The 18544-nt window shown below is 38.8% G+C and overlaps 2 protein-coding genes across 3 annotated transcripts in view; both read right to left on the bottom strand.

The window, feature by feature from the left end:
* Window positions 1–1832: 1832 nt before the first annotated feature.
* Window positions 1833–9593, bottom strand: ATP5MG (ATP synthase membrane subunit g). Its single transcript, XM_006175322.3, has 3 exons — window positions 9439–9593; window positions 4003–4163; window positions 1833–2688 (listed from the first exon to the last, which is right to left on the bottom strand). Exons 1-3 carry the CDS (start codon window positions 9488–9490, stop codon window positions 2590–2592), a joined length of 312 nt encoding a protein of 103 aa, XP_006175384.1. The 5' UTR covers window positions 9491–9593; the 3' UTR covers window positions 1833–2589.
* Window positions 9594–11469: 1876 nt separating this feature from the next.
* UBE4A (ubiquitination factor E4A) overlaps window positions 11470–18544 on the bottom strand; it is a 31921-nt gene continuing 24846 nt past the window's right edge. For both annotated transcript variants that reach the window (XM_006175324.3, XM_014551153.2), the window contains 4 exons: window positions 17669–17849; window positions 17083–17230; window positions 15627–15784; window positions 11470–14446 (listed from right to left, as the gene is read on the bottom strand). In XM_006175324.3, coding sequence (XP_006175386.1) covers window positions 14317–14446; window positions 15627–15784; window positions 17083–17230; window positions 17669–17849 — 617 coding nt within the window. In that variant the 3' untranslated portion in view covers window positions 11470–14316. The remainder of the gene's footprint in view (window positions 14447–15626; window positions 15785–17082; window positions 17231–17668; window positions 17850–18544) is intronic.

The following is an 18544-nucleotide window of genomic DNA, read 5'->3' on the forward strand; positions in this document are numbered from 1 at the left end:
ACAGTTTCAAGTTAAATGTATTTTTGAAATGCAAGTCTTATGAAGGCATTACTGTTTATTGACTTTTATGTTGAATAACTTATTTTTATAGACAGTTGTCTCCTTAGGAATCATACCTTTGGACCATAGCGACTGGTACTTAACTGGCTTGAACTTTGCTCTCCTACTTCTAAAATGAGTTATCTGTACTGCTGCTATGTATTAAGAAAAACGCAGGACCACATGCACATTTTTTAAAAAAACTTCTTGGGGGGCAGGCAATTAGGTTTATTTTTAATGGAGGTACTGAGGATTGAACCCAGGAACCCCTGCATGCTAAGCATGCACTTTACCACTGAGCCATGCCCTCTCCCCAAAATGCACTCTTACACGCACCCCACACATATTGCTATCCTAGCTTCTGTCACCTGGATTTGAAGTTACCTACTGCAGTCAGACTATACAACTGAAGGCAGGGATTGCACCTTGTCAAAATCCTTCAGTGGCTTTCCAGTCACTGTCCTTAAGATAGTCAAAACCGTAATATGACATAAAGGCATCTCAAGATCTGGTCCCACTATCTCCGGCCTCACCTCACTACTTTCCTCTATAATCAGAAATTTAGCCATATTTCTACTCTTTGAGAACCTCGAATGTGCCAGACCTTTCTGACTTAACAGCTTTTGCAGAGGCTGTAGCTTGTTCCACTCTTCTTGGCTCTTCCTCTTCTGGTTTACTTTAGATATTAGTTCCTCTGAGTCTCCCTTGAACCCCCTTCTCAAGTCTGGGTTAGACTCTTGCATGCACACCTTCCACTGTCCACATTACACGTCTCACGTTACTCTAACAGCATGCTTAATCACCTGTCTCACTAGACCAAGCTCCATGAAACAGGTAACAGTCTTGTTCATCAGTTTCTACCACTTGGCATACCTGGATTTAGGAGATGCAATGTAAATACCTGAGTACTCTGAAGCTGCCATTGGCAAACACTTCGCACCTCCACATTCAGTCAAAGACAGCCTAAACAGTTCTCTGCTAGGAAGCAAAACAAACAGAAAAAAGTAACAGGCCTGCAGAAGTCAAGTGGCCACTTCAGGGAGCCCACTGCTATTTTAACCTAAGAAAATTCTGTACATGTGCTGTTAGCCACCATCCGAGGTGTGCCATATGGCAGAGGAGGAGGAAGTAGCAGTGATGTGAGTAGTAAATGTTTATTTTGAGGACGTTCTGTTGTGATCATGTGGTTAAAATGAAATCACATTATATATCATGACTCAATTAGGCCTCTGTAAATTCTTAATAGTGCTAGCTGATCTCATACCTTTAAATTAAAAAAAAAATTGTACTACTCACTCATGTGTGCAATAGAGAAACTCATAAAAATCACCATTATTGTAGAAGTATCTTTTCAGTCTTTTGCTATTTTAAGTCACTGAGTGATTTTTGAAAAGAAATAGTTTCAGTTCTGACCACCTGCAGTAAGTGAGGTATATTTCGTGTTCAAGAAGAGTAGCAGTCTCTCTCTGGGAGACTTGTCACCTATCACACAGAAAAGCTGTGCCCTTTTTTGGCTAAAGCAGCAGTATTCTAAATCAGCTAGCAAATTTGGGATTGACTGGATAAAGGTTCAATACTATTAAAGGATTAATACCATATTGTGAGCCATGATGCTTTTCCAATATGAAACCCTCTTTTGGTTATTATCAGCTGGTACTTCATGTGCAGCGGCTGCAAGAAAGTTACAACAGATTTAGAAACACATGAATGATGGTTAAGACCCCCAGGAAAAGCCAACAAATGATCAAATTGCTCTCAAATCCTCAATAAAATGGCTCAACATGACAAACTGATACCCAATCACTTGTATTTATTTCAAGACATAATATACTATTCAGACCCATGAATGATACTAAATTATAACCCTGTTAAATATCTACAGGATACTGTATCATTGCAAAGATAGGTGCTTAAAAAAAGATTAATAACATAACACATGCTAAAATTAGATGAAAAATATAGGTCACTGGTTTCATTCACTGTTTTAGTGTTAAGATGTTACAAAGATACACAGAATATCACTTTGCTGTTCTCTCCTGGGGAGGCTATATTCAAGTTCACAAAAAGCACACATTTATAGACATAGGTGTTGTCAAAAGGGTCTTTCTGATTTTAGCAAAGAAAAACAGTCCGCATTTTATTCTTTATACTACTGCCATGATTTAACTACATTATGTTTGGCACATGGTGGTACTATTTCTCCTACTGGAGCAATTTCTAGTTTTCTCAGTCTTTCCCCTGACTTTTCTAGAAATGAAGCTTAAATATCATTTATTGCAAGCCTTCAAAATAAAATGTTATCCTCATATACACACCAGGTTGGTAATTCAAATATAGCCTTTCCAACTGCAGGCTAAATAAGCAAAGACATGCATTTAGAGCTGTATTAATGTATTAAAGCAGAAAACAACCCAACTTAGTATCAACCAACAGAAACTGTGACCTTCCATGTGGTGTTTGATAGAGAAAACACTGATTCTGACACGTTATTTTATTCAAATACATGGTCCAAGAATAAACCAAATATGATCATATGTTGAAAATTGGTCTTCAAACATCATAGCCAATGATGCCACGCTTGCCTATGATCTCACCGACATAAAACCACATCCACACCTCAGTGGCCACCAAACCATTCAGCAGCGCTTCCTGAAAAAAGAACACAAAGTTGAATGCACATTTTTTCTTACAGATTTAAAACTATTCTCTTCCAGGACTAAGTGACAGAAAATATAAGGATGCTATTCAAATGAGAGGGTAATTTTAGTCGAAGTCAAGAATTACCGACGTTAACTTTAACTGCTGAGAACACTTGAACTTTCAATTATGTAAGGTAAGTAGTCCAGAGCTTATAAATTCTTTCAAAGCATTCTTTGAAGACCTGAACTGACTTAACCCTTTCATTATTAGTTTATGAGACACTTTACGAGCCCTGAAACAGCCCACATCCTGGAAATAGCTGCCACATTTAGACAGGGCATTCATATGAAAGGCTGGCTATAGGACAGCCAGTCTCTGAATAGTCATTCGTCTGGCCAAAGAAAATCTGTTGAAAGATGAAGGGCTTTGTCTTCCCTGTTGACATCATTTTTATTCATGTATTATTTGGTTTAACTCCTCCCAAGTGTTCAATAATTACTCAGTTTCACAGATCAATGTTTTATTGCCCTTTTAAAGAGAAAAAGTATATACACAGTTTCAGAAAACAGAGTATTTCATACAAGCACAAATATGGATCCTGAAACACCAGTAGGAAAAAAATACCTTTCCACAACAAAATTGGGCCTTTTCCTGTTAGCACCTGGAAGTGAAATTTCCCCTTCAAATTAGACCAAGAAATACTGGAATTCTGAAAAATAGTCATATTTTCCAGGATATAGGTTCTATAGGCAGCAATAATTTAGTTCTTTAGGCCTTTTGTATCATGTGCTTAGACCAAGCAAACGTAAAATCCAAGTTCCAATCCTTAAAATCTCTAGATTTTATCTCCATGCACTTCAATAACCCCTCATGGTATGTTATATGCTTGCTAAGTTTTGTTATTTTTATTCTCCATAAGTGTTAGCTGCCTGGCTGTGATATAGTTCAGGAAATCTTTTGGCCAAATTGGGGATAGTTCTAGGACTACAGACAAAAAAAAGCAGTACAGAATCAGCAAAGCAAGCCATCCTATTTTAGTACACTAACCAAATAGGAAAGGGAAAAAAACTGCCCAATAATGATGATCACTTCTCTGTTATAAAATTAATAGGAAACTAAGACATAAAATAGCCCAATTATTTTAACCCAGATGACAAAATTAAAAAAGGTAAATCTATTTCTCAGTAGTCAGAAGAGATTCTCTCTCATTATGCTGGTTTCAGCCTCACTGGAAAAGACATATACTAATCAAAACAATCAGAAAAATCCCAAGGGAAGACATTTTCTGTTAGGCACATACGTTTTCATTTAGCCCATAGTTACCTTAACTGTGAGCTGTTTGAAGCTACCAGTTCGAGCACTATTGACTATTTTTTTCAAGCTCTGAATAGCTGTAGGGATCTCAGCAGGGGTTGGAGGAACCAGCTCAACCTTGGCATAGTGCCAAAATGTGGCCAATCGAGGCTTCGAGTAAGTCACAGCAGCTGGAAAACAAAACAAAACAAAACACCAGGATGAACTCACTAGAGACTGAAAGAAGCAGATGTGTGGGCTGGACACAAATATTTATTCATGCATCACATTCATTCACTGCTTGTACCAAATGTGCACCCGGTGTGAAAAGTCAAAGCTGCTCCCTGGTAACCAGAGGCTTTTAAAGATGCAGAACACCTGTGTCACAAGGATGTTCAATCAGTCAGGAAGCTATCAGCACATTCAATTATGCCAGGACTTCACCAGTGACCAGTGAGTACTGGTACATTTATGAATAGCAAATCTAGTTAACTGTAAAGTTACTTGAAGTTGGATTCAAAAACAAAAGAACAGCAGCAATGTAACCATATTTTCTTGTAGAGACCAAAAAATTTGGAGGGAAGAGGTGCAGAAGGGGAGGGAAGGAGCCATGCAGAATGGCATCCTTAGAAATAAGGTTAAAACTTGTCATAATATTGGCCACAAATCCAGATGGAATTATACTAGTTAGTACCCATTTTTGGTATCCTCATCAGTATGTGCTGGATTATCAAAGGCACAGCTGCCTCCTCCAAAATACCACAAATAATAAAAATAAAACCTACATGTATTGTTAAGAGCAGCCAAAACTTGAATCTATTACTAAGCTGAAATTCCTCAAGATATTTGCTATTTCAGGAAAAAAATTTTTAATAGCCAGGGTAGATGTGAGACTATGATAGTGATTTCAGCAAGACAAAGGTATTTCATAAAGAATTACAAAACAGCCTAATAAAGATAGCACAAATGCATGAACACCCATAAATTATCTATTGTTCAAAGATGTATTATCCAAAGCTCTTGGTTCTTTCCCTATTAACTGCCTATATTTAGGTATTACACTAAGAATTACTGTTGCCATCATCCTCTGTGCTTAGGGCCATGGGTAAATCTTTAAGCAGACACAAAGCTCTAAAAGTACTAAAGAGAACTGTCAAATGACTGTAAGATGGCACTATCAAGGAGAACAAAGTTTTGTTTAACAGTCAACAAACTGTCTTTAAAATTTAAAATTACCTTCTACACAGATACAAAATTTCAAAAAAACCCTCCCAAAATCAGTACACTGTATTTGTCAGTAAGTTTGTTAATCAGGGAGTATAGGTTAAAAAATTTGAAACTGCTTCATATGTACACAAGGGATTAACAAGACCAAAGTAAATGAATGGTGGATGATGAGAACCAGGTTTCTCACTGTCAGAGAGGGAAGTTACAGATGGGCCAGAAAATAAATCCCATGGTACTCAATGAATTACAGTTGGAGACATATATGACCTCATGTTTAGTTTAATATATATACAGATGGCTAGATACAGAAACAATTATGGTTGGCCTTGAATACGGATTTGAACTTCGAGGGTCCACTCATATGTGGACTTTAAAAAATAAATATGTAATATGGTACTACATGATCTGAAGTTGGCTGAATGCATGCATGGTGGGAACCATGGATATGGAGGGCCAATTGTAAAGTTATACTCAGATTTTCAAGTGCACAGGGCTCAGCGCCCCTAACCCCCTTATTGTTCAATGGTCAACTCTGTGTGTGTGTGAACACTCACGGGTTAGTATACAGACAGGGCCCAATTTATGATGGTTCGACTTGTGTGACTTTTCAACTTTACAATGTGACCAAAGTGACAGGCATTCAGTAAAACTATTTCGAATTTTGATCTTTCACTAGGCTAGCGATAGATGGTACCATACTTTCTTGTGATGCTGGGCAGCAGCAGCAAGCAGCAGCTCTGGGTCAGCCATGCAATAAGAGGAGGGTAAACAACCAACATACAACTATTCTGTTTTTCACTTTCAGTACATTATTCAAATTACATGAGATATTCAACAGTTTATTATAAAATAGGCTTTGTGTTGGGTGATGCTGCCCACCCATAGGCTAATGTAAGTGTTCTCAGCACGTTTAAGGTAGGCTAGGCTAAGTTACGACGTTTGGTAGGGTAAGAACAGTAAATGCATTTTTGACTTACAATATTCTCAACCTGTGATAGGTTTATTGGTGTGTAATCTTTTTGGGGTTTTTTTTTGGGGGGGCAGGTAATTACATCAGGATGTAATTTTATCCTAAGTTGAGGGAAATCTGTACACACACACCCCTGTCCACCAAGAGGGCCGAGAGGGAATGATATTCTAGCACAGCAGTCCCCACTTAACTGCGGTATCACTTTCCACGGTTTCAGCTGCCCGCGGTCAACCACTGTCCCAAAATATTAAATGGAAAATTCCAGAAATAAACAATTCATAAATTTTAAATTGTGCACCTTCTGAGTAGCATAATGAAGTCTCATGCTGTGTCCACTCCATCCTAATGTTGTCACAATGCCTACATCATCTGCCCCATATTATCTCAGCATGCAGGCACTGCATCATCTATCTCACTCATCAGAAGGTTGAGTACGGCACAATAAAATATTTTGAGATCATGTTCACATAACTTTTATTGCAGTATACTGTTGTAATTTATTAGCTATTGTTGTTAATCTCTTGCTGTAGCTAATTTATAGATTAAACTTTACCACAGATTTGTATGTATAGGAAAAACAGCACATACAGGGTTCAGTACTGCCCGTGGTTTCAGGCATCTACTGGAGGTCTTCGAACTTATCCCCCATAAATAAGGGATGACTACTGTAGTCTAGTAACAAGAAACATATGCAGTACCCAGATCTTCGTTTCAGAACACTACTGTCCAATAAAAGGAACTAGGGCTCCATGGAGAAATGGCTGACAGCTGATTCTAAGGCTGGGGCAGGGAATATATGAGTCTGAAGCATCCTGTAGTACCAGTAAGTAAGGGGGAATGTCAAAGGGACAGAGGTGTCAAACTGAAAGAGTTTTCAATGGCTGAAGCTGGAATAATTCGAGCAACAAAACAAGTAACATCCTACTGGAGGTAGAGTATTGAAATAAGTGTCCATGAGTCCATACAACAAATGACTGAATAAATAAGACAAATAAATGGGGAAGAAGAGACAAATCTTTCTCACAGAATAATTCCGTTTAAATATATGTAGTTATTTCTTCCTATGGGAGAGAGAATCCTGCCTCCCTCCCCAATTTAGTAACTAGCTTCTAAAGAATACAGTATTAAAAAAAAAAATAAAGAATCCACTGTGGAAAGGAAGAAAATAGTAACTTTAGGAGAAATCTAGTGAAACTACCTTAACCAAGTGATGAAAGCTAATTTCACTAGTGATATTATATGGCTATCACTTACGTCCTGATATGTGATTAGGTCACTTCACTTTTGTGGTATTCCTTCTCAAAATCCACAGCTCCAGGCTAATCATGGGAAAAACACCAGACAAAGGCAGATTGGGGAACATCTCTTTATAGAATAACTATGTAGATACCTACATAGACACCTGAAGACTATCAAGGTCACGAAAGGTGATACCTTAAGACTGTCAAGGTCATGAAAGGTAAGGAAAGACTGGGAAACTGTCACATATCAGAGAAGACTAGGGAGACTGACAACTCATTGCAATGTGGTACCCTGGATTGGCTCCTGGAACAGAAATAGATTAAGTGGAAAAGCTGGTGAAATCCAAATAAAGTCTCAAGTTTAGTAAAACAAACAAACAAACAAAAACCCCCAAAACAAACTAAAAAGACAGATTCTATGACCTTTTTGGGGAAGAATGATGATAAAACTACTTATTTCTGTAAGCTTCTTTGTCCCTCAGAAGAATTAACAGATACAGTTAGTACTTTTTAAGATATTTAACATTAACATTTAATACACTGAGTTAAGTTATAAAGCAAAATATATTTCCACTTTAACATTCTGGCTCCAGTTGAGTCTTCCTTTCTCAGTATTTCTGGAAGAATAAAAACTCGTATCTTTCAACTATTCATAATAATAGAGAAAATGATTGATATATTTCATAATTAAAAATTATCTTCATATTACTTTTCTCTTTATAAATTATTATTAAAATTAGTTTGCGATTCCCCAAACCACATCACCTGAAAGATGTAAAAGCCATGGTAGGAGAAAAAAATCCACCTGAAATTTTAAAAAATTTTCCTTAAGTCATCCACAAAGTCAAAATAATGAAGCCTCTATTTCTTCTCTTTGTATTATGTAAAAATGTAGCGCTTTATCTCAATAAAGTTGCAAACTTAAGTTCTTTGGTAAAGTGTGTAAACTGGTAGTAGTTGTAGACCTTGGCGTTCTGTAAGAGGAATCAAGTATTTATAGTATCTAGCGCTTATAAGGCCTTCAATACTCATTGTTGGGCTGCTGATGGAGGAAATAAAGGACACAATGAATAAGAAAATACCTATCACAGTAAAACAGGTTCAAAAATTCACATATTAAAAAAAAATTCTTTCTCTTCACTTTCATAACCAAATTTCAGCAAAAGCTATTTAAAGATCTGCGCTTCAACCACTTACTAGAATATAGCACATCAATTGAAGAAGTTTCCGACAACTTAACTGATCTAACTTGGGGAATAAAACGAATAGCTTGCTACCTAGCAGACAACTGAAATATTTACCGATACAAGACTACTACACTGAGCTGCGACTATTCAGAGTTGTTCTGAAATACAGCGTTTTACCAGTAGGGCTTCATTTAGTTTTTTCAAATGGAAAATCCCCAAGAACGCTAAGCTATGGTAAGAGAGATTACTGTTGACACACATCCTTTTCTATGCTTACCGGGGCAGGGATAATCGTCCGTGAAGTTCAATTTTACCTAAAAATTCCCTTAAAGGAGAAATATTTTAGAATCTGGACAGGGCAGAAAGCAAAGTCAACGTTCCAAAGGTCACCAAACCTTAAATTTTTTTTTGTAGACTTCCAAATACTCCACTGAGAAGCAGACAAGCTGATGAGGCCGCATCTCTGTGCTTTCATGAGTCCCTGCCCTCCGTTTTCCTCACTCTCCTAACAGTACAACCCTCTCCCTATTCCTTCTCCTAGAGGTCGAAGGGCGTCATGGCGGCGGCTGCTGGGCAACCCGGCTGCCTGCACACTCCGTCCCCTCACGGTCGTGATCGAAATTCAGAACCTCTAGGTTGTAAAGAGAACCCAAGCTGCACGCCTGCCGAGCGGAAAGCTAGAGAAGAGAGGCCAACCTGCAACCCCCACCTCCAGGCCGTGCCCGCCCCGGCTCCTGCCCGCCCCTCGGTGGACCGCCGCCGCCTGCGTTCTCCCCCCGGGCCCTCGCAGGCCTCCGCGCCCGCCCATGTGCCCGGGTCGGCGGGCTGACGCCGCGCTCACCGTTGACCAGCGCCGGGGCCTTCTCCGCGAGGTTACGGACAAACTGGGCCATGGTTCCAGGACTGAAAGGCCGTCGGGCCGACTGGCCGGCTGAATGTCACCAGCCCGGAAGGACCTGCCGCAGGACCCCATTCCGCTTCCAAGGTCAGGCCGCCTCCTTCCGCGCCGGTCCAAGATATTTAGGTGTCCTACTAGTTTTCCGGAATCTAGTTAGCCAGTTTATTTTCTTCAGTCACAGAGAAGAAAGTGGGTACGAGAAGACGATATCAGGGAGCATTTAAAGAAAAACGGGTTTCGTAGAGAAACAGGCATATCTTGGGGCAGCTGCGCAGGGAGGTCCTGAAGGCCGGCGCGAGGAGGGAAGGCGCATGCGCCAGAAGTGTGCCATGCCGCCCGTGGCGCAGACCTCTAACCACTTCTCTGTGGATGGGGCTTTTGCAGTTTTCTTAAGAGAATGTGGCGAGTTAGGGCTAGAAGGCATCACTGCGATTTTTCGCAGCCAACAGGATCATCTTACAAAGGCAGAGAGGGTCCTAGGCCAAACTCGTAAAGTTAGGGGCGGAGCAGGAGTCACACAACCTGTCACCTGACTCAGCCCATTGCCTTTCTGTAGTTGCTCTTTTATAATCCCAGGCTCCCTCGCATCCTGTGTCAGGATTGGAATCCAAGTCCCTTAATTCCCTAACCAGCCAAAAGGAACTATGCAGATATAAGGAACAAAATGACATTTACTGAGGGCTTCCAGTCTGCCAGGCATTTTGGAATTTAAAGAAAGCCTGTGTGTTAGGTAATGTCCGCATTTAAGACTGAAACTGATAAATGGCCACACAGCTAATGAGTGGCAGAGCTGGGATCTGAAGAGGCTGCAGCGTGAACAGAAAAGGGGCATTAGTATCGAGTTAGACATGGTGCTGATTGGGAAGACTTCCTAGGAAGGGAGATCCTTGATGTTTTACGAACAGCTATATACCACAGAGTTGAAACTATGGTTAAGTATGACTGAAAGAAAAGATATATGTTGGGAAGTGGCATTTGAAAAGAAAAAAACAAGTAATGTACCCAGGGGAAGCCTGAGCAGAAGTAAAACTGATTGATGGAATGGTTGGAGGTGGAATGAAAAATTACTATCAGGAGCCAAGAACAGCATTTCACTGAAGGTATTCAGGTGCCTGATACTCCAGAGAAGTCAAATTAAGAATGAGAAAGCCAATTTAGCAATATGAAAACAGCTAGAGCAGTTTCAAACAATTAGGATAGAAGCCAGAATGAATGAAGAAATACGGCTGTAAAGGAATACAAGTCAGAAAACCAAATATGAGATGTAAAACTAGGAGAGATTGAAGATGGAGAAGGGGGATTGACAAGATTCCTGTTGAGGCAGGAAATAAGGTAGGAAGGATTGGCCTTGGAATGGTGGGGACAGATGGGACGATGAAAGAAGTCTGAAAGTGGAAATTCTGGTCTGTGAAGTAGAAGGCAAGGTCATCTTAAAGTGAAGGGTAACTGGGAGGGTGGGAGAGAATCTGAGGAAAGAGGTTAACGTTTGGAATATCTTGAAGTTTAAGGACAGACAGAAGGGTTGCTGCGTGATGTTGTAGACAAGTTTGGTCGCACCACTCTAAAAATTGTGCCATTTTTCTCCATTAGTAGTCCGTAGCTTGGATATTGGAGCAGAGTGGAGTGATTGGGTTAATCTGGGCTGAGGTCTTGAATAGCAGAGGTACAGAAACAAGAGGCAAGAAAGGGGAACATGATAGTGAATGATTAAAACGGAAGACCTGGGGTTTAGACCAGATGAAGAAAAGTGAAGCCAAAATTGAACTGCTTAGGGAAAAACATGCCCTGAGGCTCATCTTCTGAAGATAACTCCAGGGTCCAGGACCCTGGTAAGGCAGGTTAGGTCAGCCAGGTCACACACATTTGGTATGAATTTTTTTAAAAAAGTGAAGTTCAGAGTCCTCTTAAGTTTTCAGAGGGATTTCTGAAACTGCCACTAGCTTTTAATACTATATAAAGGAAGTGATGACAAAGTTGTAAGTCAGGTGTTCGTTTATTAAATACAAGCTTTGAACAAACACCCTCAGGCAAGTTTGACAAGAAGTAACCTTCCTGGAATGTTTCAAAATACAGTTATGTTGATCAAGTTTTATTTCAGTCAAACTTTTTGTCGTTTTGTTCTTCATCTTCTTTGTTTCTAGTTCTTTTTCTTTTCCTGTTTAGCAGTTAGAGCATGTGCATTATTTCCTCACATGACAATAGTGCAGCATCAGCCTCTGGCTTGTAAAGGCACCCAGTAGACTTATGCTCTGTGCAGTGGTTGCTTAGCAACCAGCATCAAATAAAGTAATGAAGCTTTTGTAGAGTGATACCAAATAGTAACTGGCACCTTCACCTGCACCATTAAAAAAACCTTTAAAGTTTCTTTCAGTTTTCACATATCCATTAAAACTATATTAAAACAAACAAACCCAGATTGCTTGATAAAACCTACTTAAATTTTCCAAGTTTAGTATTACCCTCTTAGTAAGCAATACTAGAGCTGATTAAAGAGTCTTCATTTTCCTATCAAACCCTAGCAAAGCCAACACATAAACCTAGGTATGTCAGAAAGTCTGCTCTAATAGATTTAGGGCTGCTTCTGAGGTCCAGACAACACAACACGTCTTTAAGCTTCCAAGTGCATATATGCACCATGTTGTACCAAGACAGTAATTTTTTATTCTCTTTTTTGGGATATTCTCAAATTACTTCAAGGAAAGAAAAAAGGCACGGAGGACATTTGGTTTCCTCACCAATAGTGGCCTTAAACTATGCACTTGCCTTTGTGATAAGTTTAAAGATATTCAGCAGCATTAATGGTGCCATAGCCATTCATAAAAAGAGCTTTAAAAAAAAAAGCTTGCCAGAAAAGGCTTAAAATCTGAAGACTAAATACAGAAGTAGAATATAGACACAGATATAAGAGGCAGCCTCGAGGTTGTTAACTAGAAAGCTGCTGGGAAAAGCTGCCTTCTGAGGTTTTGTGCCCATTTTTTCCTCCAATTTTCTCCTATAAAACTCTGGTCTTTTCCCCACTTCTTTTAAAAATGGAAATATCCTATTAGATTGGGTCTGGAAGATAAATGCAAGTAGATAGAAGCTTATTTTATACAGTTCATTCTCAAGAGAATTAAAGGAAGGTAATAAATACAAAATTAAACTCATTTTAAGAAAATAAATCTGTCAACCCATGCCTTAAAGGCCCAGGGAGCACACTGAATTACTATCATACATTCTGGCATTTGCAAGAGTCCTAGACTGCCTTTTTCATTTATAAGCACAGCAACAGGCAATACCTACTTTATATCTAGTGTGGGATACCCTCTGATTTGAGGGTTTCCAGCTGATACCATCAAAAACACGTCAAGGACTGCTTATAACAACTTGTGTTGGAGTATCACAGAACTATCGTCTTATTTGAGAGGCCGTGGTTAACAATAATGTCCTCTAAATGAAGCAATGATCTGTTTGTAGATCATATCACTCTTCTCGTTACTTAACATTTTTGGGCTTAGAGAAACAGTGATATAGATAGTCCATAGGGGAATGTGCCTCTCTCAGCATGTTAAACTGCACAGTTGAGTAGAATAGGGAACTCAAGCTCAAGTGGTAAAAGTGGGTCCCACCCACCTACTACCTACATAGGACTAAGTGGGTATTTAGAATGGCTTGTGGACAAGGTTGTGCTCAAATTCCTATTCTGTTAATTGATGACCTAAGGCTGAGTTAGAAGCAGCTCTTAGAAGTCAGGTCATAAGTCCAAATAAACATTAACTATATACATTTTATAGTCTCAATTTTGTCTAGAATTAAGTATTAGTAAACATGGCCACACACTGCATACACCTTACCATGGAAAAGACAATATAAAGTGGTACTCAGTTTACACTAGACCAATATAAAAAAGCACATGGTGTATATATATACTAAGATATACCTTTGATATTAGTGTCTTAAAATGACATTTTTCATGGTTACAGTATTTGTTGCCTAACTTTTCTACTCAAGCCTAGTCCTTGATTTCCGTAAGACAAAAAGGGCCCAACAACCTTTATTTTTTTACCTTGGAATTTTCTGAATAAAGTGTCAAAACTGCAAATTTGTCTCACCAATCCTCCTAAAAATATTATAGGGCTAAGTTTTCTGTGGTAATGACAACCCCATGGGGGAGTATTTGCCCTCCAAGATATCTTTGAGTTACAAGATAACACAAAACTAAGAGCTACCAACAGAAGTTGCATAAGATTCCTTTTTTCATCTCATCTATCACCTTCTTCAAAAACTTTACTCAAACATCAAAGTATCTGCTTTTATGTAAAAAGTCATTCTGTAACATTGCAGAGCTGTAATAAGGAAAACGGCTGAAGTCAGGGTTGTGGAGACCAGTAAATATCTTGATAACACAGGACTTTACAGTATCAGCTGTCACTGAAATATGTGACATCAGATATTTAAAAGCAGTGCACACCAAAGATGTTTGAGCAGTTCTTGGAAGAGAAATAGTAAGGTGGCAGGAGGTTTTAGTAGTTGAAGTTAATCTAATTAAGGTAGGAAAAGGAAGAAGAAAGAATAGAAAGAGATAACAAAGGGTAAAAGTTAGTGATGATTTCTAAACATGGTGATGCTATAAGAAGTATAATTTCCTGCAGGCCAGGAGAGCATTGTAAAGTTCTTAGGAATTTTAATTATCATAATTTGAGCAAGAGCAGTTCTCTAATTTAGTAAAGAAAAAAAAAAAGGCAAGAAAAAGGAAAGGAACAGAACCAGAAAGAGAGAAACCACAAACAATTGTTTATCTACACTCTGGGGCTGGTTTTTGGTTTGTTTAGGTCACAGTATTTATTCAAGTTGCTCCTTTTGTTGTTGTTTCCTCTCTGCGAGCCACCGCTGGATTTTTTCTTTTAGTTCTGTGTTTGGCCGGATCTGGTCCATGGTGAGGGGACTACGGTTAAAGGGATCTGTTTGGTCACTGGGACAAAGAGAGAAAGGGAAACAGGGTTATTTACGTAAGTTCTAACATCCTCAGCCAAAAGCAGAACACCTGGGCATCTCCGCTGGAGACAAGCTAGAGCGCATTAATGATTCTGAATCAAGTGCTGACTTGAGGTTAGAAAGAATGAGATGAGAAAAAGGGATTGGGGAAATTTTTTTTCCCCCCAGATTATTTAGCTACTTTAGTCTCTCTGTTTAATGAACTTTATCTCAGCATTGCTCCTCAGATGATATTTGATTTGATTTCCATAAGAGAGAACCTGTATACTCATGTCAGCACAGAGAGCTGTTTGTACTTTTAGTCACAGACTCCTGAAACAGTGTAAGATGTTAAGGGATAAAGCCTTGTCGATTGACACCTGATTAAGTTAGCTGACTGCTCTTCAAGTAAATGCCGATTATGGCTTCCTGACAGCTCAGATGATTTATAACATACTTTAAGGGCTGATACAGCTTCTCTGTATTCTGAGCCCACAATAAAATATAAATTTTCACTCACACTTTGGAAAAGACATACCACCCAGCACAGCATCATGCATATACAGTGAGTGCTTAATACCAAATACCATAAAGTAGAACATCCTTTTTTTCAATACTTAAAAAATATTATTTCTCTAGATCTGGGTCAACTTATGTAACTTCATTTTAAATAGGCAGAGTCTCTCAGTACCCATTTTTATCTAACGCTGCACTCAGAGTAGGCAGGCTGGGGAAAACTTGTGGTCACCATGGCTGGGTACGAGAGCTGCAGCAGAATGTGGGTTAACCCACATGACGGGTGTAAAAAACCTGAGTTTTTCAAAAATATCTGTCTTTTATATTCTTACAGCTAAAGTAAAATTTAAACACTTTCAAGTCAACTAGGCTCCAGGTTGACACATTTTATAACATATATTGACAGAAATTATTTCCTTGAGGGAGGAAGAGGTAAAGTTAGAGTCAGCATTTCTCAACAGGTGTCTTGTTTTGGATGTTTAAATCCTTAACAGTCAAGTGATACACCTGTACCAAAATGCCTCCCCAAGACATTAATAAATCAACGGTATGGGGCACCTATTGGGTGCACAGTATGGTAGTAGTACTGTATTGGGAGAAAAAAATGATAGCAAACAAATGTATGTCTGTAGTCTTGAGACTGCTTTTTGGGGCTGGGTTACCTGAGCAAATGTCTGGCAATGGTGGATCTATCCACAGTGACTCTGGAAGATGGCAGCACCACAGGGTCAGACATCAGTGTGCTCATGATGGGGTCCAGGAACTCATCACAGGCATCTGCATAGGTCTCCTCTTCCTGTTGTTGGAGGTCTGCTAGAGACTGAACACAAACACCTGGTAGTTAAGGAGAATTCAGAGCAGCTGAATTCAAAATGCTCAATGACTATACCTTAATCTTAAAGGGTCATTAATAGCCCCCTACAGCAGTAGAGGGTAGGTACAGCTCTAGTAGGTAAAGGGCATGCTTAGCATGCACGAGGTCCTGGGTTCAATCCCAGTACCTTCATTAAAAAACCAACAAAAAACCCTTGACAATGACAATTCTCAGCTTTATTTTCTAAACAAGCCAAGATGGAAATTATAGGAGCAAATTTAACATTCAGTCCCAACTCTGAAACTTTAGTTTGGCTCAGCTGCCAGCAGCCATGACTAGAAATGGGTTTAAGTGTCAACAGGGGAAAAAAAACACACCACATGCAATACCCATCCTTCTGGCAACAGTCTTGTTGTAAATGTCATATTCAAACGGGGATGGGGGGGTGGGAGGGGGTTATTATTTGCATAATTACAGAGTCACTCATGCAGTCCGTGTATGAAAAGCAGTTTCTGGCTTTAGGTACAAACAGGTATAGCAATTTAAAAGTGGCTTCAACAATTGATTCCTTCATGGAACTCTAGCTCCTCAGGGATCCATCTGCCTAAGCTCCAGGCAAAGATGAAGCCCAACTTAATAAATAAGTAACTCAATGAAGGGAAGACTGATAACAATTAGGAAGGTTTTCCATTAGACTCTGTGCCATAATTTTTCCTTTTTCATAACTGCTAATGGAGCTCTGTCATGCTCCAACCTAAGGGATTAGCTGAATACAATACAGTATTTTAATCTTTAAAATGTATAGCTATTTCCATATAAGCCAACTACCAACTACAAATATAGAGAACAGAGAAAAACCAATGACTAAAAGCTACCAATCTTGAATTCTATTCTAAAAAGTTCTGCATGAACATTGTAGGTTTTCAAATCTATCGGTAACTGTTACCAACAGATGAAACGGAATCAAAATTTGATATTAAAACCAAATATATCAAATCAAATATATCAAAAATGAAAACAGAGACGTCTTCATAAAAAACAGCCTATAAAAAGCAGTACATTCTTCTCTTCTAGTAGAAGCTTCTTAATTTGTTATTTTTCTGTTCTCACCCTTATATTTAAAAGAGTAGTACTATTAAGAATATGGTAGTTCCAGATATTGGCTGACCAGGAAGAATCATCTATTTATATTTTCTCAAGGCAATGCTCTTTTCCCCTGGAAACTGGGTAGAAAAGCAGAACAGCTGAGTTGACAAGGTGATTTTTATTGAACATGTTAATAAACAAGTGTTCCTCTTCCTTACCTTGATTCTCTCTGCTAAGTTGCTGAAAGCCACAATCATATTTCCAGGCTTATTTATTTTCTTCAGGACTCGGACTGTCTGTGCAAAGAGAGTTGGGGAATAGGAACGTCCATCCTTGGGCACAGTGGCACAGAAATTCTCCTCATCCCTGGAAGGTCAGCATCAGAAAGAAACTGAGCATCAGACGATAGGTCAAAGAGGGAGATAATGGCTGGGCTGAGCAACAAAGTTCCCCATCACTTAAATACCATGAATGTTCTTTTGATATAGAAAGATTTCTTCTAATTTTTAGGAAGGAGGTCTATCAAGTATCCTGTGGCCTTAATACTGCTTTTCCAAACAATGGAACAAGCGAAGTTTATCTTTGCACAGATCAAGGCAGAATGTTGGAAATTCTAAATAATGTCCCACAGGTCATACAAAATCTCACTTAAAATCACAGTAGGTTCCTTCATAAACCAACTAGAAGGAAACCATTTCTTTTCTATTTCCACATAATTACCAACCAGTCATTCATTCCATTATCAAAACCCCGTATTAAAACATGAGCACCCCCTCTGGCCTGCCCAATTTGAATCTTAAGTACCCAAGATTTAAGTAGATGGTGCAGATATCTGAAACGAGCTGCTGGGGTTTGAAGTCAAATTCACTGAAATCCTTGACTTTTAAGGCTCCCATCTTGGGGCCAACCAGGTGCTGCAGGAAGTAGTTCAGCATGGAGATGATGCGCTCAGCCAGGAAAGGATGCACAAAGAGTGATTTGATCTCTGGAAAAAAAGCCGAAGTCTGTGAAAACTCAGTCCATTAGCAATCTTTAACTTCTTATGTCTTAGAGTTTTACGTGGAGACCCCTGGGGACTACTATTTTTAAAAATACATTTTCATTGCAGTAATATTAGAAAATACGGACAAGCAAAAGCAAAAGCAAAGAAACAAAATACAAAAACTACTATGTACAGGTAAACACTATTAACACTTTGCTAATAGATCCTTCTAGCTATTCTGTTCATATTTACACGCATGTATATTTTTAAGACAAAATGGTTATCATATTGTGCATATTCTATAACTTACTTTTTTCATTACTGATACTGTAAGTATCTTACCATTTTAGTAAATACATGTTCTTGTGCTGTCCAACATGGTAGCCACTGGTCACATGTATTAAAAAATTAATTAATTAAAATTAAATTAAATTAATTAAATTAATTAAAATTAATTAAAATTAAATTAAAAATTCAGTTTTTCAGATACGCTAGCCACATTTCAAGTGTTTGATGGCTACATGTGGCTAGCATATTATCTATAGTACTGGACAGTCCAGATTTATAGAACATTTCCATCACAGAAAGTTCTATAGGATAGCGATGATTCACACCCTTTTTAATGGCCACATAGTTTCCCAGTGTGTGACTGAACCATAAGTTATTTATTTACTTTATCTTTATTGCTGGACATTATG

The sequence above is a fragment of the Camelus ferus genome, chromosome 33 (genome assembly GCF_009834535.1).
Source record: "Camelus ferus isolate YT-003-E chromosome 33, BCGSAC_Cfer_1.0, whole genome shotgun sequence".
Lineage (NCBI taxonomy): Eukaryota > Metazoa > Chordata > Mammalia > Artiodactyla > Camelidae > Camelus > Camelus ferus.

Excerpts from the sequence above, each read along its gene's own strand:
- ATP5MG (XM_006175322.3), bottom strand. The coding sequence starts at position 9,490 with ATGGCCCAGTTTGTCCGTAACCTCGCGGAGAAGGCCCCGGCGCTGGTC. Across the intron at positions 4,164-9,438 it reads GGCCCCGGCGCTGGTCAACG|CTGCTGTGACTTACTCGAAG; the intron begins GTGAGCGCGGCG and ends TTTGTTTTCCAG. Across the intron at positions 2,689-4,002 it reads TCAAACAGCTCACAGTTAAG|GAAGCGCTGCTGAATGGTTT; the intron begins GTAACTATGGGC and ends TTCTTTTTTCAG.